This window comes from Vicugna pacos, chromosome 2 (assembly GCF_048564905.1).
Source record: "Vicugna pacos chromosome 2, VicPac4, whole genome shotgun sequence".
Lineage (NCBI taxonomy): Eukaryota > Metazoa > Chordata > Mammalia > Artiodactyla > Camelidae > Vicugna > Vicugna pacos.
Genome location: NC_132988.1, coordinates 118,639,760 through 118,660,824, shown reverse-complemented (window position 1 = coordinate 118,660,824; position 21,065 = coordinate 118,639,760). Strand labels below are relative to the sequence as shown.

The window sequence follows — 21,065 nt, the reverse complement described above, 5'->3', positions numbered from 1 at the left end:
TACTTTTCTGGCAAATCTCATCTCCCTCATGCAGTCAGGTGCACTTACATTCACTTAGAATTTTAGTGTTGTCCATTTGGAAAGGGGCAGGTAGGGGAGGGAGTAACGGGCCTGCAGAGCTTTGTTGTGTGGGGCCTGACTCAACAGGAAGCTCGGGCTCCGTGTAGCGCCCCTCTCGGCACCTGGGCTGATTTTATTCCCTAGATGATTCATTCGTTTATTTTATAAGTCCTTCTGTAGGAATATTTATTAACTTTGGTGACATCTAATGATGAAAAAAGAGAAAAGTAATTGCATTCTTTGTTTTTGCTGAGTTGAGCCAGTTGCTTTATAGACTGGATGGGGCTTACTGCACGCGGACCAGAAGGTGCGGACGGCTGTCGGTTACCACATGTAGGTTTGTCGGGAGCATCTCAGATGAGGAAAAGGGGGGTTTGGAGCTTGCTCTGTTTGTAAAACGTGTGGTTAGCCAAGCCACTAGGGCAGTGCCTTAGTCTCAGGTTGTTGGTTTGGTCAGCCTCACGCTGCGAGCCTTTTCATTTCACTGTGTGTGTGGGGTTGGTCGGTTTTTGGTGAGGCGGGAGGCTGAGTGGGGAGTGATGGCTGTGTGCCTGCCTTCATAAGTGAGGTTCTCATTGCAGTCACGACAGTTTGCCTGGCGAGAGTTGGTGAATTGGGCATTTAGGACAGACGCTAGGAATGGCTCACCATTGTCTGGGTGGACAGGGTTCTCGGGGCTCCGTTATCCCTGATAGATCTGAGCTTATGCCTACCACGGCCCAGGCATCACACGGTCATGTTAGATGGGTTTTAGGGTCATGTATCAAGCTGGTTTCTTTGACGCCCACAGAGCAGACCTCACCTCTCCTGCTCCGTGGAGGGTGACGCTGGGGCTGCGGGAGATTCATTGTTCGCCCGGAATCCCTGTCTTGGGTCCATTGCCTGTCTTGCGAACTGTGACGCCGCCCTCCACGGCGTCACCCCAGAAGTGCTCCTAGTCTAGCAAGGGAGTCAGGCATGCGAATAAACAACTACGGGTGCTGCAGGTGTGAGCCCACAGAGGAGCGGGAGGTCCCCGAGGCCTTCAAGTCGTCATCGGGGTGAGCAGCTGATGGCCAGAAGCTGTGAACTTGTGAGCCTTGGTCAGTCTGGTTGGCACCTTCACTCTCCACCTTACTGAAGATTCTAAGGTGCGTGCCTCCAAGGGAGGCATTAAGGGAATTTCCTAAGATTTTGTTTTCATTTTTAAAATTTGTTTCAAAGAGTATTGGGTAATCTGAACCAGTCACTTTGCTGCTCAGCTCGAGTCTGCCCTTTGCGCTTTCTGGTTGATCAGCATGACGGCCTGCTTCAGGCTTGTGTTACTCTGTCGGCTGATCAAACAGGCTCTATGAATTACCCTGCTGTCGCCTACTTGGTTAAACCTAATCTCCTATTGATGCTTTTTTTTTGGGCAAGATGCTGACCAGTATAAATACGGCAAGAACCGGGTCGAAGCTGATGCCAAGCGGCTGCAGGCCAAGGAGGAGGAGCTGCTGAAGAGGAGGGAAGGCCTGCGGGACAGGCTGGCCCAGCTCCGGAAGGAGAGGAAGGGCCTGAGGGCGGCCATCGAAGTCAACACGGGTACGGGGCAGGGCGGGGCCCGCACCAACTTGTGTTCGAGTCCAGGCAGGCTTCATCCTGCTCTGCCCACAGGGTCTGAGCCTCAGTAAGACTCGGTCAGTCCATGCCGCGCTTCTTGCACTGTGGAAGCATGGCTGGTCAGCCCGGGGCAGGTGCAACAACAGAATAGGCAGGAGGCCAGGGAGGCCCTCAACTGCGGGCTGAGGCGGGTCGGCCCCGGAGCTGTCCGGGGCTCGGGTGCTGACGGCAGAGATCGTCTGACGCAGGAGCCTTAGGGGTCAGGAGTTTCTGGTCACTGGACGATGGGGTTCTCAGCAGGAGGACAGGTAATACTCAGAAGTCCGGGTGGGAGGTCTCTGTATGGGCAGAAGGGGCCTTCGGTTCCCTGAGAAGGGACTGTGAGAGCGCGGTGGTGTCAGGTTTATGGGCGGAACCAGGGGAAGAGGCCAGGTTAGGGGACTGACAGTCCTCTGAGAGGAAAAGGGTAAAGACAGCCACTCAGTCAGGACCGGGGCCCTGTGTCTGGGTTGCTGGCGGGGGCTAGGGAGCTGCTTGACTAGACAAAGTTTCAGTGCAAGACTGAGTCTTATCCTGGGGCAAGACTGACTCCGTAGCTTTCAGTGTTTGGGGCCTTGGAGGGCAAGGAGGAGGGAGTACCAGTGCAGAGACGAGGATGGTCCCGAGAGGAAGCACCTGCTTCCCAGCGGTTCCCAGCTCCCTCCTGTGCGGTGAGGAGTCAGCACACAGTCAGCAGTTCCAGCCTTTCCTGACTTGGTGCCCAGATGACTTTTAAGAAAGTGCTTTCAGAGTTTAAAGGATGGGAGGCTAGGTGTGGGCTGAGCTGGCCCGAGTCAAACTGCAGGAGGGGCAGGAGAGGCTGCCCGGGAGGGGGCAGACGCCGAGTCAGAGCGATGGGTAGGCACCTTCAGGGCAGCGAGGCGGAGTGGGGTTTCTTCTTTCCCTTGTTTCCAGTTTGCAGGATAGTGAAGATGCAGAAAGATCAGCCCAGCTTTTGGCCTCAGAAAAGAGACTCACATGCTTCCAGGCACCAGGCCAGGGCCCCATGCACACGTCGGTTACCCCAAGGAGTCAGTCGTCTCACCTGTCCAATGGGCGCACCGCTGCCTTCCCGTAACTCATTTCAGACAAAATAAGTAAAGAGCGCGTGCCCCGTTCTGGGGAGGTGCAGGTTGTACTTTGACCCTGGGGGCGAGTAAGACCACCCGAGAGTGACTAGCAGGAGAGTGAGGGCTCAGAAACACTCAGCCTTGTCAAGTCCGCGGCCCCTTTGGAAGCTGTCTAGTTCAAGTTCCTCGTTTTAAGATGAGGCCATGGAGGCCCAGACACCGAACTCCTAGAATCCATGAGAACCCACGCCCTGTGCTTCCTGGTCCATACTCTTCCAGCTGAGCTGCAGCAAAGGAGAGCGCTTAGGAAAGGACCCTGCCCTTTCAGGCACAGCTGGGTTTGAGTTTTGTAGAAAGGACCCTTGTCAGGGGCGCTCAATCCCCCCACCAAGCTATACCGAGCTCCTTTTAGGGGCACCAGGTGTCCGTCCTCGGTTATCCTGGGGCCGTGGCCCTCGGGTGCAGCAGCAGCGTTTCTCTGGGATTTCAGGCAGGAAGACACAGGTGATCCTGGAGGACAAGTTGAAGAAGCTGGAGGAAGAGTGTAAGCAGAAGGAGACGGAGCGCGTCAACCTGGAGCTGGAGCTGACCGAGGTCAAGGAGAGCCTGAAGAAGGCCCTGGCCGGCGGGATCACCCTGGGGCTGGCCATCGAGCCCAAGTCAGGGACGTCCAGTCCGCAGGTGGGTCTACCTCTTGCCCCCGCAGCTTCGGCACTGCAGACATGACTCCTGTGTCCCCTGCAGACACTGCTCAGCTGTGTCTCAGCGTCACTACGTCACACTCTCCCGTCTTTTCCACTGAACTTTTTTAAAGGTGGTGAGTCTGTTTTCCACCCCTTTGCAAAGTCTGATTGTAATAAGTATAGTTCTTTTTCTCTTCTGAACCGTGTCCTAATTTGCTGCCAGTTCGTTAGGTAGAAATCTTAATTAAAGGCAGCGAATTTTTATAAAATGTCGCACGTGTCTTGAGAATTACTCCAGGCACAGGGGAGACAGACGTGAGTGAAACGGTCTGTAAACTCGGGAGCTTATGGGGCAAGCAGAAGTCACTTTGCGGACACAAGTCAGCACCTGCAGTGACCTGCCGCTCGCTCCCGTTGGCGAACTTGCTGTTGTCTTTTCACAAGCTGTCCATCGAGTCCTTGCTACCTTGTGAGTCAGACGTGATGGCTTCTGGTTCCCAGATGAGGAGCTGGAGGCCCAGGGGACTTGCCTCAGAGCACAGCCCTGCTCCCGGCTGCTCCCCTCCCCGTGCCTGGCCAGCACCCGAGCAACCGCTTGGCAGGATGCCCAGCCCGGCTGAAGCCCCCGAGGCCCCTCCCACAGCATGGGGTGGACACCCAGGCAGAGGTTCCGTGTATAGGCATGTGGCACCACTGAGGTCCTGTCTCCCACCTCGCCGCCCCCAGCAGTGGTCCCCTCGTCCTCCCATTGCCCACAGAGACCATCTTACAACTTCTCCCTTCTCTGGTCACCCGTCCCTCTCCAGTGACACTTTCAGGGGATGGCCTCCCCCCCAGCTTGACAGAGTGAATTCCAGCAGCACTGCGGGAGCTCCCACCACCAGCACCACACCACACCACCAACCATGCGGCCAGGTTCCCTCGTGCACAGCAGAGTGGGTGGCTAGGAAAGCAGGCCCTGGGAGTGAAGGGGTTACCTCCCTTCCCTAGGCCTCGGTGTTCCGCATGCGGACTAGGGGTGAGGGTACTGCCTACTGCGTGGGACCATGTGTGAGACAGCTCTGGGCACAGGGCCGAGCCCACGCAGGTGTCGGTCCATTCATTTGTGTATTCATGAGCTCGTATATACATATTCATTCGGTGAATTATGTGTGTGTGCTCTGTGCCCCTTCTGTGTCCTGGAAACGGTTCCAGGCACACAACAGTGAACGCCACAGATGCTTCATGTAACACACTCGCGTCAGGTCCTGGTAAGTGCTGTGTGCGGTGGTACAGCAGGCAAGAGGGTGGAGGGCACCAGAGTCCTGGGGCCGATGGACGGCGCAGGCTTCTCAGCACCCAACAGAACAGGGGACCAAGGGCGTAAGGAGGCCGGTCCTACCCAGAGTGGTAGCAGGGCAGTGAGCGCTGGCCCATGCAGGGCAGGGCTCTATCCCAGGGGCACCTGGTGGCCCTCGTCAGAGGTGGACAGGAGGCAGGAAAGCCTGTGGACCCGGTGGCCTCTTGACTTCCCAGGAGAGGGCTGAGGACCTGCGGGCATCACCGTCCTTGGATCCCCTGCAAGTGGAGGTTCTGGGCTCCGGATCTGACTCGCTCTTACCTTACCTTCTCTCCCGTGTCTGCAACTCCCCTGCCTCCTCGAAGCATTGAAAGATGCTCCATCCTAAAAGATTCTGCCTCAGCCCCACATCCCCTGCGGTCACTGTCCTGTGTGCCATGTGTCCAGTGTGCCCACTGTTCTCCCCCACTGTGGTCGGCCTGCTCCCTGAACTGCTTTCGTTCACATGACCTCAGCCCCCACCTCCCCGGGTCTGGGTGTCTCCGGGCACCGCTCGCTGCTTTCTGTGTCTGTGACCCCACATTCTCCAGGGCTTTCCCTACCTCTCTGGAGCCTCCCCACGGCCCCCCTCGTCAGCTCGTCTTCCCGTGGCCCCATCCTCCTGAGGGTGTAGGACCAGCTCGTTAGAGTTCCTGCTTTCCGACCAGGGGCCACTCCTGTGTCGAGGGCCTCTCCCGGGCCTTGGCTGCCCTTGTCCGCCCAGCGTGCAGCTCTCTGCTGTGTTCCGTGTCCTCCCCATCCTTGGATCCTTGGACCAGCAGCTCGTGAGACAGACAGGCCCGGAGGAGCCTCATGCCGCCCTCCTGGAGCCCAGCTCAGCCCCTCCCGGAGGTGGATGGTCTCATTCTCTCCTTTTTACCAACCGTGCCACCCCCACTCCCTCCCTGCCAGCGCTGTCTTTTAAAAGCATTTCCCAGTAAAGGAGAAGATGGGAAAGCCAGCTGCTTGGGATCCGTGGTCTGTAGCCCCCAGGGTGGGTTTGAGTGGTAATTGAAATACTGTTCTCCTAAGACAACGCTGTGTGACCTAATGGGTATTTCTGAAGTTGCGTGTTACACAGGAAGAGGAGGGAGTGGTTTGTCCTCAGACACGTCACTCAGGAAAGTGCAGCAAATTCCCAGCTTTTTTCCCCAAAGAGCAACTCTTAATCTCCTGTGAAAGAAGCAAGGTTGGGGGGCTTCCACAGAAGATTCACTTTGCTCCATCTGAAGTCTTCCTTCCACCCGCGTGAACCGTACTGTAAACTGTCGGAAACCCTCTGACTGTGTGAATCCGCGTTGGGTGGCCCCGCTGAGCCCCGCCCGCGTCCTGGGTCCCGGAGCCCGCCTCGGGCACTGTGGTTTTGCTGCTGGGTCTGCAGGTGTTCGAGCTCTCTGAAGTCAGACAGCTTCGTGCAGGTGCTCACACTGGAGGCGGGGAGGCCCACGCTGGACACAGAAGGCTGGACTGGAGCCCCTCCTTCCCCTCCCTTCCCAGCCATGACCCCCTCCCAGCCTCAGTCTTTCCACCTGTAAGATGGAGGTTTTAACGCTGCTTTTAGAATTGACACTACAAGGTGTCCTTATTACTGCTGTTAGCATTTTTGCCTATTTCCAAACCCATTTTTTTTCTTTAAAATAAACCATTTTCCTAGTGGAAAATACTGATGGCCTGGAAACCATACCTTACTCAGTGTCTTTTCTTAACAGTCTCCAGTGTTCAGGCATCGGACTCTGGAGAACTCGCCCATGTCCAGCTGCGAAACCAGTGACGCTGAGGGCCCGGTGCCTGTGAACAGTGCAGCTGTCCTGAAGAAGAGCCAGCCGGCCGCCGGCAGCTCCCCCTGCCGGGGACACGTGCTTCGGAAGGCCAAGGTGAGCTCTCTCCCCCCCTGCCTGGGGGGAGCGTGGGCACTAATGGGGGACCAGGCATCCCGGGGGGTGTGTGTGGGGGGACATTAGCTCTGATGGGGGAGCAGGCACCCCGGGGGTGTGGGGGGGACATTAGCTCTGATGGGGGAGCAGGCACTCTGGGGGTGTGGGGGGAGCACCAGCTCTGACACAGGCTCACGGGGTGGGGGCACTTCAGCTCCAGACTTTTGTAGGGGGTGAAGCAGCTATGTCAGGCCTCCTGTTTCAGTTCTGTAGCTTCTGTATTAGATGTCCCTTCCTAAATCAGACCCCTCATCAGGAATCCTCCTTCTCAAAGGCAGAAAAGTCCAGAACCTTGCCTCAAGGCCTTTACCACCTGCTGCCAGGAAACCCAGCCGCTCTGGTTCTCTCTCTGGTCCCGCAGGCCTCCTGGCTTCTCCTGACCTGTTTTCTCATTGGTGGAGGAGAGACTGGACCCAGTGGCTGCTGGGGTCTTTCAAAGAATGGAAAGTCCAGGCATAAACTCTCTCCAACTCCTCTTCTCCCTCCCCACCCTCGGCCTTGTAAACTGGGGCCTGAGGAGGCCCCCCCGGCAGTATCTTCCAGTCTTCTGATGGGAGTAGCCACTAATGCTTTGATACTAAACTTAAAAATCTCAGAAAATTTGAAAAGCTGTCATTTATCAAAGGAAACAGTTCTTGATGGCATAACTGAAAGTGTATCGTATGAAAAGTCATACTTGGTACAATTACACTAAATCATCCAAAGGAATTTAATTTGTTCTGATGAACGAGGCCGGACGCCCTCCCTTCCCTGTCTCCAGTGGCCTCTAGTTGCTGTCATTACCTTTGTTCTTCAGCAGCTTTGGAACCCATTCTAAATTGGCTAGAAATATATTATTTTCTGAAAGGTAGATCTGGTGTTAAACAAGAAAGTGTGTGTTGACCACTGGCTACACCCTGGTGTGTTCAGGGGCGGGTCCCTGACGCTGGTCCCTAGCGCATCTGTCCTTCTCAGTAGATACGCTTGGCTGAGCCTGTGTGTGCCGGCAGATGTGGGCCAAAGAAGAATCCTGTGCATCATTTGTTACTTTCCTCAGCATCCATCAAGGGTTCTCAGTTTGTAACTGTTATGTTCATTTGCAAAGGAATATGTTTAGCCTGAGAGTTATTTAGAATTGAGCTGTCCAATAAATTCCCCCTAATTATTTGAAAAAGGGAAATACAGTAAAAAGTATTTCATTTAATTGGTTTCCTTACAGACAAAGAAATCGGTTTACAGTTCTGTAACTCCAGCCTCTGAATGGCCCCATTTCCTGGGGGGGCTGCCCTCACCTTCGGAGGCTCAGTTCTCTGCAGTTTCAGCCCCGTTTGTGTGATGAATGTCAGATGTATGGTTATGGCTGATTCAGATGCACAGCTGGCCGCTCAGACTGGCCCACACTCACGGAGGGAAATAGCCAGCCCTGCTCGCTGGTCCAGAAAGCACCGCGGAAGTAGCCAGGAGCCTTGCCCTCAGCCTCACTGAAGGAGTGGGATTGGGCGCTGCTGGCCCGGGACGCCTGAGAGTAGTGCCAGGGCCCCGCAGCTGGAGGAGGGGTGGGGGCGTGGCCTTCTGGCTCTGGGAGCATCAGTACACTTGGAGGCGCGGGGTACACGTGGTCTCCTCTCCCACCCTGGCCTTTTCCTAAGGGCCGAAGAGTCTGACTCATTCTGGGCTCGGGAAGTGTTATCCCAGGCAGTATTCCTAAAACAACTTCCAGTTCCTGGCAGGGAGTGCTCTGAGTATGGGAGAGCGCGCTCTTGAAAGTCAAGTTGGCTGTCCCCGTGGGAAGGGGGCTGGAAGAGACCAGGATGTCGGGCTCCAGGCCCAGCGTTCTCCCTCAGCCTGGGAAATCCTGGTGCCAAGCGAGGAGTGTTCTGGAGGCCCGAGTGGGGTGGCTGCGGTGCTTTCAGAACCACCCCACGTGCCCCGTGTCCAGGGCCCCAGGGCTGCGCTGCCCCAGGCACAAACACCCACCTTGTCCTCCCACTTGGGCGGGTCCTCGGAGCTCTCTGCTTCATGGCCAGGGCGACCCGTGCTTGGTCCTGCGATTGCACACATCAGTGGGTGTGGGTGACATTGTCAGTGTCTGTAGGTGACACACACTCACATACACACCATCTGTCTGAGTCTGCACCACCCTGTCGGGGGCTGGCAAGCTGTGCAGAGAGCTGCCCTGGAGTGCTGGGCCCGGCGTCCCTGAGCGCCTCCTCTGTGTGCGGCGCCCAGCGTCCTCTCTGGGAGCCAGGAGGGGAGGGCAGGAGGAAGGCGGGACCCCAGGTCATCCTCGCCCTCACAGAATCTGCGGGTGCTCATGCCTGGTTTTCCCGAGGTGGAGGGCGGCTCAGTTTGTGTTCTGTTTCTGCCACGTTTGCTAATGCCAGGCTTTGAATCCTTAATTAAGCTTGAACTTTAATTCTATAAAAGGTGAGAAATTCCTAAATTTATACGATACACGAAAATGAGAAGGTGCGCAGTGTACTCTCGGCCCAGTTAATGACCCCTCAACACAGCAGGAGTTGGGCAGGTGTCTCAGACCAGCATCGCCAGGCGCGCTGCCCCCAGGGCAGCGGAGGAAAGGCCCTGCCTGGTGCCAGGCCCCCGTGGGGACCACCATGCCACGCACATGTCCCTGTGGATCTGCCCAGAGCCCTTGGTGGGCCTCGGGCTGGTCTCATTTATGGGCCGTATGGTGATTCTCCGTCTGTGATTTGGGTTCAGGAACCTCGGTGCCACCCAGCCTCACTTTCCAGGGCGCGGGCGCTGGAGGGGTGTCTGCACTGTCTTGATCTTGACCCTTCCTCTCGCCCCGCCTGGCAGGAGTGGGAGCTGAAGAACGGCACGTAAAGACGCGGACGCTCCGGCTCCCGCGGCGTCGCCCCTCCAGTGACCCGGGGAGCGCTGGAGGCTCCAGCAGCGGCAGGACGCCCGGGGCTGGGACCCAGACCCGCTCACGTGTCTCCTCTCTACTGTCCAATGGTTCCCCTTAAAGAGATTCACTTGTAACGCTTTGGCTTCCAACTTCATTTGTTAAAAGACAAAGAGGGACGGATGGAGAAGCCGTCCGTGGTCGGTGGAGACGCCGCATCGCTCTCCCCAGCCAGGTGGGCGCTTGGACCAGCTTCAGCCCAGCCGGGCCGACAGCGAGCGGTGGCCGGTGGATGGCCCCGGACGGGCGCGGACGACCTGGCCTGCGCGCCCCGCGCTGCCCAGCCTGGGTGTGGTGCGCCCGGCGGCCCGCGCGCCCGCAGGAGGACCCTGGCTTGCAGCCGCGGTGCCAGCACGCGTTCCCCGAGGCGCGGCATCCCCGCCCCGCACGCCGGGCCCTGTCACTGTCACTGGGGTAAAGGCGTGACACAATTGTTCTGTGAAGCGTTTTTTACCTTTTTTTTCAACTTTCTGGACAGACGCTTTTGTCACCAGGACATGAAAAGCTGCCACTGGTTTGAAACTTTGAAACTCTCTCTTCGCTGCGTGTCGCACTCAGCTCCAAGGGCTTTGCCGAGATTCTCTGTCCTGTTCTGTTAATTATTTGTCCTGCTTTTGAGAGGCAGCAGAGTGTTCTGACACTGCATGAATGTGTGTCCTTTCCCACTTTTCGCAACACCCGAGCCCTTTCTACCCGCCCTGAGTCAGCAGGCGACCCTCAGAGAGCTGGGCGACCTCGGGCAACGCTCACACTTGTTCCTGGTGGGCGCGTCAGTGCTTTGAAAGGCGGCGGGTTCTGGAAACTGTACAACTTAGGGCAGAAGAGGGCCCTTGAGAGAAGTAAATACTCAGTTTAGGTCCTGCCTTGGGGTGTGGCCATCCAGGTGGGGCCCCATGGTTTCCATGTTTGCCCCCAGTGGGGTGTTTCTGGGAGCGGTCAGTCAGGAAGGTGTGGAGGGCGGCCGGGCCCATAGGTAGAGCTAGTTTGCGTCTGAGAACCAGGCCAGCTCCCCTTGGTAAGAGGGGGACCTCTCAGGAGTCCTCCTTGTGGGAGGGGGACCCACTGCTGCAGAAACCTGAGTTCCCCTGAGCCCTCCGCACCCCAAGTCACACACGGGGACAGGCCGGCTCTCCCCGCAGTGGCTGCAGGCCTGCCGCTCACCGCTTGGGATGTGTCTCACCCGATAAGGTAACAGGAGGCCAGAAAGCCGCCTGCCTGCGTTTCCCCCAGACGTGCCCACGAGCGCATCCCGGGGTGGCCACGTCTCTCGCCGGCCTTGCTGGTCTGGGCTGGGGTTGGCACAGCCCTGGGGTCCTGCTCAGGCTGTTTGGTTTCACTGAGCAGAGCAGGGGAGCAGGCTCACTGCCGAGGGAGGCCCTCCAGCAGGGCGCGCGCGTCCGCCGAGTCCACCGGACGCTTGGATGGGTCTCAAAGCCATCTGCCTGGCGCATCTCCAGCTTGTAGGCCGTCAGCTGGTGCCCTCACCCTTCCCGGCCCTCCGCAGTTTGTGTGGCAGGTGGAGGGCACCTCACCAGCACGAACACAGTTGCCCCTCCCCCGCCATCCCCAGTTAATCCAGGTAGGAAGTGGGGAGGGAGGGGCCTCCCCAAGCCCAGGGCCATCTTGCCGGCACTCCTGTTCGTCCATCAGCGCAGGAAGCTGGACCATTTGGCATCATATGAAGCTAATTTTCCGTAAAGGGAAAATGTTTGACCTACCATAGCTTCTTGCTGCCTTCCGGTCAAATTAACAGTCTCCAGTTAAACCTCTGCGGCCGTCCTGATTGGCAGCCAGCTCTGCCCCAGATGAGGGCCAGATTTCGACGGTTATTAAGGGAAGACGTGAGCGTTGTGTGCTCACGAGCTGAGCCCAGCCCAGGTGGGCAGTCACTGGCAGGGGGACCGTTAGCGGAGGTCACCTCCACCATCTCCATGGGTCACACCATTTGTGCCAGAGCCAAGGTTTGGACCCTGCTCTTCAGACACCTGGCATACATAGTTTGTGTTTTTAAAAAACAGCTTTTTAAATTGACTTTTATAACTATAAGCCTTTTGAAGAGGATGGTGCACTCAACCCCGCTGCGTTCCGCGGAGCCACTTACAACAGGCCCCGTGGAAGGCGAGGCCGCCGACGTCCGGCTCCTTTGATACCGTGTTTCCTCTTGATGTTTTTACATTTGATAAGAAAGTTAGTTTAAAGCATTTGCTTCAAAATAAGTTATTTATTTGTATATGTTCAATAAGTATAGTTTTTAATTTATGTCTGTACATACTAGACACACCGTGGACACCTTGTCAGAACTCTGACAGAGATCTCATTACCCTCTCAAAATACGCCCCAGGGACATGGAGGCCATGAGACAGCTGTGACAGCCAGGCTCAGGGCAGGGTCGGGGGGCAGCCTGACCTCGGCCCTTGCTCCTGGGGTGCAGGTCCCATTCCGCTGGGAGAAGTCAGATTCCTCAAGAGCTGTCACCCGCTCCTGACAGCTGTCATGGTCACAGAGTGCTGGCGGGACTAGCAGGATCCTGACTGGAGGCAGGAGGCACGCGGTGGCCAGACGGGGGCAGGCGTGAGGCCGCCACCCGCTGTGGGTCACCCGGCCCTTCTCTTAGAACCGGAGCCACCGTCAGCCTCAGGGTTCTGCTTCCGGCTCGGTTTCGGTGAGGTGGTATCAACCTTCAAAATCCCCTCTGTTTTTATATTTTTACGATATTTTTCTTCCATGAACCAACCTCTTGCACAGAAATAGTGATGGTCTGAGGGCGGCCTGTCACCCCTGATGTGGGCCAGGTGGAGTCCGCCCAAGGAGGGTCAGGCGGGCCCGACTGTGGGTGTCCAGGGAGCCAGCAGCACCCTGCCCGCTCCCCCAGCCTCAGGATGGCCCTCGGGGCGGGGGGCACAGGGAGGGTCTGCGGTGGCCCCAGATGCTTTCCCGAGCGCTTCGGGGACCACACGTGCAAAAGCAGTCTTGTCCCCTCGGTTCAGACACCTTGGTGCGGTCCAGCCTGACATCCACCCCCTCCTCCCGCGCATCTGTGAGTAGCTTTGAGCTGTTTCTAGGCACCCAGGATCACTCTGACAGGCTGCAGGTGTGCTGCCTTTTGGACAGTCTGTCTCAAAAAGTGTGTGTCCTGGGCCCTGGAGGCCCCCCACTCCCCAAGGAAGGAGTTCTAGATTCTTGTTAATCGTGGCAACAATTTGCAGTTTAGGTACAGGTGTCCAGGGGGCAGCTTGGGCGCTGGGGTGGGCGTAGGTTTTGGGGAAGCTCATTTGCTGTGGTCCCATCTTTCCAGAACACCTGCCAGCACGCTGTTGGGAAGGACACGTGAATTTTGCCCACGGACCTAGTTCACCAGGCGCTGTTCTGTTTATTCGCCTCGTCCCGTCTGTCAGGAACCTTCCCAGGCTGGGCACAGGGGTGGCGCTCGGGCGGGGCCTCTCCCGCCAGGGAGGCGGTGTGGACACGGCGTCTGCACCCCTGCCCGTCCCTGCGCCGCCGGCGGCGGGGGCTGCCCTGCGGGTGCAGCAGGCAGCGCCCGCCTCGGCTCATAAAACGGTCACGGCAACACTTGCATGTTAAACTTTTGCCTTCCTCTTTTAGTTCCCTAAAATAATCGTTTAATGAGAACAATAATCTCCGCTCCTGGCCTGGTTTTAAAGGGGGGATTCTGCTGTCGCCAGTACTGTCTTCTCCCCACGCCGGGCCGCGCTGATACTGTGAAATAAACTCCAGCTGGTGAAGTAACACTCTCATGCCTCCGCCCCGGCGCAGCGGGCAGCCTATCATTTCTCAAGGTGGGAAAGCGCCCCGCCCAGAGAACTGTCGGCTTCACGCGCGTCCTTTTTGCCATCTTTCGTGAAATATTTCCAGTTGCGTTCTTCCAGGAAAGCTTAACTTCACGGTGTTGTTACAAGTGTCACCAGGCGTTTCCAGTTGTTGCCATGGAAGCAGTTTTCCAGGTGGGATCATCAGACCCTCATTCTTAGGGACCAAAGGTGTTTTTAATAAGATACTCTTTGATTTTCTAACGAGAAAGGGAACATTACCTTTAAATTTCAACATCAGCTTTTAAATTACAGGTACTCAGCACCAATTGACCATGGCTCTAAGTTGTAAAATGTTTTCATATTAAGAATGTAATTATTTCCTTATTGTATTTTTTAAAAACAAAAGTCGTATTTAAAAATTCTCTTTGAAAGAAACAAGCAAGAAACAGGAAAGATTTTTTAATTAAATATGTTGGCAGTGCCCATTTTAAATAACTGTAAATATATTTTTCACTGTGTTTCTCAATGTATTTAATTCATAAAGTAAAAAAATTTATCAGAAGAAACTTGCATTGGAAATACTCGTTTTCAGCCCATTTGCCCGATCTGTAGTAGCCTCACCTGAACTTTCTGCTTTACGGCAGGATTTTTCTACAGTTTCACACGGTGTAGCCCGACCGGCGCCCCGCGGCGTGCCTTGATGTGTGTAACTAATAAACTCCGCTCTTCCCACCCGGCCTCCGTGTCTTGACCGACTTGGCTCCTGGGCGGACAGGGAGGGCCTTCCCCCTAAATGGAGGGGGTGTTAGGCTCGGGGTGGGGCCCGCGCTTTGTGTCTTGGGTGAGAATCCTGTTTCCCAAAAGAAGCAGTGTTTTTAAAAAACGGCTTTTAGTCCCCAGGCCTGACCAGTCACGTCCAGGAACGCCAGCCCCTGCGGAGTGCCAGCTCTGCGCCTGGGGCCTGGGGCCCGATCGGGTGTGACTGCCCTCAGGGTGCTCACTCCAGCCAAGGAGTAAACAGGTCACGTGTAAACAGGTCACTCCCAGTGCAGGGCTCATGGAGAGTTACCGAACCACTGGAGACAGCTGCCTTCGGGGCAGTTGGCAGGGTTTGCGGGATGGGCATTTGAGCTAGGTCGTGGCGCTTAAATAGGAGTTCAGCAGGAAGAGAGGCGAGGGAGGCCCGGCAGGAGCAGAGGATGAGAGCCCAGCCCCCGAGCAGAGGGGCAGCTGAGCAGCTGGTACCTGGGCCAGGGGCTGGGGCTGGGGCTGGGGGTAAGGTGGAAGGCGAGTCCGGAGGAGCAGGCTGGAGTCAGACCGAGGCCTCCGGTCGGGCGGAGGGGAGACTGTGGCGTGCGCCCAGGGCTCCCTGTGTTGGGGGGATGGCAGATTTCTGGTTTTAGAAAGACCACTGCCAGTGGGACAAGAGGGGTCAGAGTGGAGGCCCAGGCAGGCCTGTGCAGCTGCGCTCGGCTGGTGCCAGGGGCAGAAATGTCCCTGGGGGTGTGCACGCCCACCCAAGGGCCAGTGCAGACACAGGTCGGACAGAGGAGCCCAGGGGCCATCCCCACTGTCACCTGATGTAACACACGGGGTGGCCACTGCTTGGTCAGAGCGGCGAGGGTGAGGTTGTGAGCTCGGGCCTGGCTGGAGCACAGCCTGCAAAGCACCTGGGTCCACAGGCAGGAGAGGCATGTATGATGGTGGGAGGCGTGGCCTGTGTGTGTGACCCGGGGGTGCCCAGGTGACAAACGACCCAGCTAGACCCACCTTTCAGAGCTGGAGAACCAGGTGACCCTGCCGTGCCTCCGTGCCCCTCATCGTCCTCTGCCTGGGGCACGGGGTGGGCGTTGGCTGGTCCGTCCGAGGTAACTAGGGACACTTCCCTTGTCAGGATGAGGCCCCAGTCCTGGAGGGGGGAGGCGAGGTTCGTTCTGCAGGCCGCCTTTGGTGACAGGAAAATCATCCATGTGCTCTCGGCACCCTCCGAGAAACCACGAGGCAGCCCTCCTGCCTGCCACTCTGTCCGGTGAGGGGTCACTCGTCTCCCCGAGGGGCCCGGTTAGGCTTTATTAAACCTGCTTTCAACTGACGCTCCTCCAGCCCTAAACGCGAGTCACGTCCTGGGGGGCGTTGGATGGAAAGGTAGGGCCTCGTTAATTTCTTATAGAACTTAGCAAAACGACACCGGGGCTCTTGGCTTTGCTTCTTAAAACCATGGGGACGACTCGGGTCTCCATCACGTGAGCTGTAATTCTGCCAGCAGGCAACACAAACCTTCCCCAGCATAAATCAGGAGCCAGCTCGTCAATGGGAGGCAGGGAAAACGTGAGCCGATGTCTGCGGCCCAGAAATTTTATGATGGAAACTTCATCAATTTTATGATGCTGTTAAAAATGGCCATCTTTTCATGTGACAGGACCAATTAGTCAAGAAACGGTGTAGGAAACGTAGCAGGAACAAGGGCCCGGTGAAGTGGGTCCAGTGTACTGGTCTCCTGAACTGAGGGGCTGATCCCAGCTGGTCCCGGACGCCGAGCGGGCTGGTGTCTCCTGGAACCCACCCCCACCCCGGGCCAGTGCAGAGCTGAGAGCTGACCACTTCCGTCCTCGGGGAGGCTGGCCTCCGACCGAGAGGGCTGTCCGTGTACTAAGCACGTCTTCTTATTCTGATGCTTTGACACCTGGGACCTCACTGACTCCGGAGGGACAGCCAGTTCCTAGAGACGGTCAAGGACTCACCTGCAAACACACAAGTTCATGTGTGAACCAACCAATCCAGAATCCACACCCCAACCACCTCCTTTATGAGGCTCACAAGTCTGGACCACCATCCCCCACCCTCATCACCGCAGGGCCAGGTACCCCACAGCTGGGGCCAGCCCTGCGTCCCAGAGCAAACTGAGATTCCCAGATCGGACCCGCAGGGCTGGTTGCCCTGCTTCGCTTGTTCCTTCCTGTAAAACCACTGAAGGTTCTTCCCACCCTTAGCCCCACCCCCACCCCTGGACGCCTCGGTGCTTCCTCACCTGGCCCTGCGTGGCCTGGCTGGGTGCGGCCCCTCCTCTTGGGAATGGGGAGTACAAAGAACTGATCTTTTCAGTGGCAGCCTCTCCTGACCTGCTGGCCTCCCCACGCTGCGTAATAATAAAGCCTGTGGTTTAAAACACCCCGGTCCCGTGGAAAAGGCACAGCTGGGCACCGAGTGTCTGCTTCACACATACCGAGTGAAGAGAGACTTACCTGTCCCTGAAACGTCCTGCAAGACACTAACTGAGCTGAAACCCCTTTCTCTGTGGTTATCTTCCCAGCAGGATGAACATTCCCGTTTTCTTCCACTAACCATTCATTCACTTCCTCATTTGGGGAATATTTACTGAGCACTCACTGTGCTGGGGGCACTTGGAGGCAGGAAAGCCGACTAAGCCGGCAGCACCTGCCCCTCCCTGCAGCTGGTGACGGACACGCGTGTTAAACAGGCGACCTCGCTAATACACGCGTCGTCATAGGTCGTGGGCCAGGCGTCGTGAAGCCAAGACAGACATCACGGAGAGCCAGCCCAGTCCCCGGGATTCCCGCCCTGCTGCGCGCGGTCTTAAGCCACACGCCCAACCCTGGGTCCCGGTCAGGCGCGTGGGGCAATTTACCTTCTCTCTCCCGCCTCCGTGTTTGTCGCAACGAATATTGTTAAGCGGTACGGACGCTACCACGATCCCCTTCCGCCTCCCACACCGTCCACAAGGGGCAGCTTGCCTTTGAACCACCTCTTGGTGGGTAAGAAGGTGTCTTTGTGGGTTTCCCCCCATCTTTTTTCATTGAGGTACAGTTGATTTACAGTGTTGCAGGTGCACGGCACAGCGACTCAGTTCTACATACGTATGTAAATCTGTTCTTTTCAGATTCTTTCCCTTTGCAGGTCACTACAAGGTAGTGATACAGCCCCCTGTGCTCCACAGTGGGACCTTGGGGGTTTTCTGTTTTACGTAGGTTAATCCCATACCAGATTTCCCCCACTTTGGAAAGTGCACAGATCACACATTCTTGCACACTTTTAAATCCAAGCGTGCTCTTCTGCTTCACAAATGAGTTAACACTCAGACAGGCAGCCGCCTCCGTACCCGCCCCCCGCCGGCCCCTCCCCTGGTCTCCGCCTCCGGAACAGCAGAGAAGTCTGAGCCCTTCTGAGCCCTTCTGATCTCCCCCCCCACCCCACGTAAGTAGTCTGTTCATTCTGTTTAGAACTTTGTAGGACTTCTTTCTTCCGGCATCCCTGGGTGGGCAGGAATTTTTAGGACTTTTTCATTTTTATGGTTCAAATTCTGAAATTCTTAGAGAATGGACTTGATACTGTTAACCGGGAAAAGGGAAATGAGAATTACCTCGGTTCTTAGCCTCCCGGAAAAAAAAGAATTTTTAACGAGAGACAGCGTGATATCAGCAAGATTTTTATTAGTAAAGTAAAATGGTAGTAAAAGATGGGACACCCCCAAGAGCTGGGAGGGGCCTTCCGAGAGCCGAGAGGTGGCGCCACTCCTGTTCTGGGGTCTTAAGCCACACGCCCAACCCTGGGTCCCGGTCAGGCGCGTGGGGCAATTTACCTTCTCTCTCCCGCCTCCGTGTTTGTCCTGGCTTAGGGACGTGTCTGTGATTGATTGATTGATTGATTGATTGACTAACGGCTCAGGTTCTCTGAGTGATCAGGCTGATCGACAGCTCGGGTCCCTGGTGCTCCGGCGCGCCCGTCCCCTTCGGGGCAGGTTCTTGCGCGGGAAGCACACGGAGAAGCCTAGGGAGGGCTCGCGCTGCGATGTTAGTGACACTGAGAGGAGCCCTGGGTCCGGTGGCGCCGGGTCCTCTTCTGCGCAGCTGCAGCGTTTTGATTTTAACTGGCTTCTTTTGCTGGCCTTCATTTAGAGAAAGTAAAAATTTCTGGAGTCCCTTATCCTGAATGCAGACAGACTGTTATTTTCTGAGTTGCTCCTCCCCTCCCCCACCCCGCCCGGCGCTCACTTCCGTCTGACTGACTGCGTCAGCCTTCGGAGCTGCAGGCTCAAAGAGTGTGCTCAGCTGTCTGTGGGGGCTGATTCACTGTTGCACAGTGAGCTCACTGGTCTCTTACGAGGCCTTTATCCTTGTCCCTCATCCTTTCCCATGTCTGGAGATGTGCAGTCGCTCTCTGCAGTGGGGACACCGTGTCACACAGTCACCTTCTGCTTTTGATTGTCCTTAATGCAAGTAAATACTAATTATGTTCTCGTGTCTTCACTTTCCTCCCTCATCTCCCTCCGGCGACTCCCCTTTCTACTCAGGCTGGGACCTCCACTATCTTGTTTCAAAGACCGCGTGGTTTCTTGCATTTCACATCGAGATGCGATGCATACAATTTCTAAAGTTTCCTCCAGCCCCTTTGGTAGACTCTCCTCCACAACCTGTGCCTTCCCCCGCACCCGCTGCGGCGCTCCCGCGGTCTCAGGGCGGCCTGTCTTCCTGGCCCCGCTGACGCTGCGGTGGTTTCTTCCCACTTACTTCTTCTTGAATGAGGAGCGCTCCCTTCAGACCACGCGTTTCCCGCTCACGTGCTGCGTGTCCGTCCCGCCTCGCTGCCCTTTTATATGCTGAAGGCATTCTTCTTTTCCATGTTAATCTGGAAGGCAGAGTGAGGGGCACAGGCCCCAGACCAGTCGTGAGTATCCAGCAGGCCATCACTGAATGTGCATCTCTGGAATTGACCCCGTGGCCTAGTGTGAAGCCTGTAGATCAAGCGTTTACTTCTTCATGTGCGGTGGTTCTTTGTCCCAAACTCAGGGACGTGTTGTGGCCCCACTTCTGGCTTGGGGTGAGGGTAGGGGCACATGTGGCTCAAGATAAGGACAGTGAGCTGTAGGGATTCCTTTGGGATGACCATGTGACCTGGCCAGAGCCTCTAGACTTTGTAAGAGGATGATGCCCAGTCTGGAGCTACTGCAGCCATTTTGTGACCTGAGAACCCCTACGTGCCTCCGCCTGAGCAGTGGACTGTGGCTAGGAGAAACAGTCACGCCAGAATTCTCCATATAATACTGTGATGCAAAGCTCGAGGGATGTAGGTTTCTATTCTGAGAGTGACTGCCATGCACAGAGACTGCTCACCTTAGGACCGAAGATGCTACCAGGGACACACCTGTAGCCGGACAGATGGGTGATCCTCGTGCAGTGAGGGAGAGCGTGCATCACTGGACCTGGGGGGGGCGGCTCAGTCAGAGGGGCTGGGAAGGCCTGGCCAGAGGGTGGGCCACGGGAGAGGGCTCGGGAGGACTCAGGTGCTGTCGGGAAGCGGGGCCACGCTGTGTTCCGGTAGCTCGATGCTCCGGGCTAGGAGGAGGGGCTCAGGAGGCTGAGCCGTGACGGATGAAGGCGTGGCCCCCACTTGCTCAGCTGGGAAGGCCTGGGGTCACCTCTGGCCGGTCTGTGCTCAGGTGTGACACTCTCAGCTCTGGCCCATTCCTCGCAGCCACAGAGGCCTGGTGACGTGTGTGCAGACAGAAGGCCCGGCCCTGCGGGGCTGGCCCAGCCGGAGCCACCTGTCGGGGCCGCTTTTCTCTCTCTCAGTGCAGTGGGGCTTTCTCAGAAGGGTCCTGACTTCAACTTTGCACAAATCCCTGCAGAAGGGGTGTAGATTTCGACACCAGCCTCAGCACCTGCTGGGGTATCTCCTGCAGGGGGTCCCCAGCTGTGCCTGACGGATGGGGCTCGGGGCCTGCCAACTGAGAGATGAGGTGGCCGTCTCTTCTGGGGGTCCCCACAGGCAGCAAGTGCCCCTCCGGCCCTGAGGGTTGCCCACCGGCTCCGAGCCTGCTCACCTTCCCGAAGGAGGCCACCAGGCCCTTGGAGGGACATGTTTTCGACAATGTCGGATTGTCTTGGCTTCCTCGGTGACTAGCCATTTCTGCTTGAGTGGCAGGGTCGGGGCTGAGGACAGCGGCTGTGGAGGAAGTGTTTTTCCTCCGCTGATTCCAATCTGTCTGTTCCTCTGAGATTCACTGCTACCTGATGACTCTGGACTTGGGTGTCTTGGGTGAAAGCCAGTTTGAGTCCTCCAGGAATTTGGGGTTTTGCTGGAGGTTTAGAGCAAAGCCTCTTATTTGGGCTAAAAACGATTTTCCCCTCCAAGTGCCTCAGTCCCCTGGTCTGTAGACAGGGGCCCTCACGCCTGCCCTGCTGACGAGAAGTGAAGGTGTGGCCACAGCGCCCGCACTTTGTGGCCGGTCACGTGGGCATGTTTGTGTCCTCATCATCCTGACAGGAAGCCGTCACTGGCTGTGACATGGGGCAGTCCTAGGGCTGTGACCCCTGCGGGGTCCCCGTGGCCCCCACATGGCCCCCGCTCCCAGTCTGGTCCATCATTACAGGAAAAGTTTCCAGGTGCATCGACATGGGAGGAGCAAGCCTCTCATCACACCCGCCGGCCCTTCCGGGGGGAAGACCCTCTACAGAGCCCCCGGCACGCTGACGCCAGCCAGAGAGGAGGGAGGTCTTAACCCCCAGCCGGGTCCTGGCGGTTAGAACAGGGAGAGGAAATGGCCCAATTCCGACGTCCTCCAAACACACTGCTGGTGCCGCCTCCGCGTCTGTCTTGTCTCTCCACACACACTACACACATCACATCACACTCACACACACGCACAGATACCATGCACACAGATACATACACACTCCTCTCTGTC

General features: G+C 56.8%; 1 protein-coding gene across 12 annotated transcripts in view; it reads left to right on the top strand.

Annotated features, from left to right (window-relative positions):
* Positions 1–9,670, top strand: part of AFAP1 (actin filament associated protein 1) — a 131,187-nt gene extending 121,517 nt beyond the window's left edge. For 5 of the 12 annotated variants that reach the window (XM_072946670.1, XM_072946665.1, XM_072946658.1 and 2 more), the window contains 5 exons: positions 1,459–1,623; positions 2,596–2,754; positions 3,241–3,431; positions 6,461–6,625; positions 7,047–7,574. In XM_072946670.1, the coding sequence (XP_072802771.1) occupies positions 1,459–1,623; positions 2,596–2,754; positions 3,241–3,431; positions 6,461–6,625; positions 7,047–7,379 (1,013 nt within the window). In that variant the 3' untranslated portion in view covers positions 7,380–7,574. Of the gene's footprint in view, positions 1–1,458; positions 1,624–2,595; positions 2,755–3,240; positions 3,432–6,460; positions 6,626–7,046; positions 7,575–7,639; positions 7,845–9,484 lie in introns of those variants that run through there. The other 7 variants (XM_072946716.1, XM_072946712.1, XM_006213024.4 and 4 more) reach the window with 5 other exon arrangements.
* Positions 9,671–21,065: the final 11,395 nt, after the last annotated feature.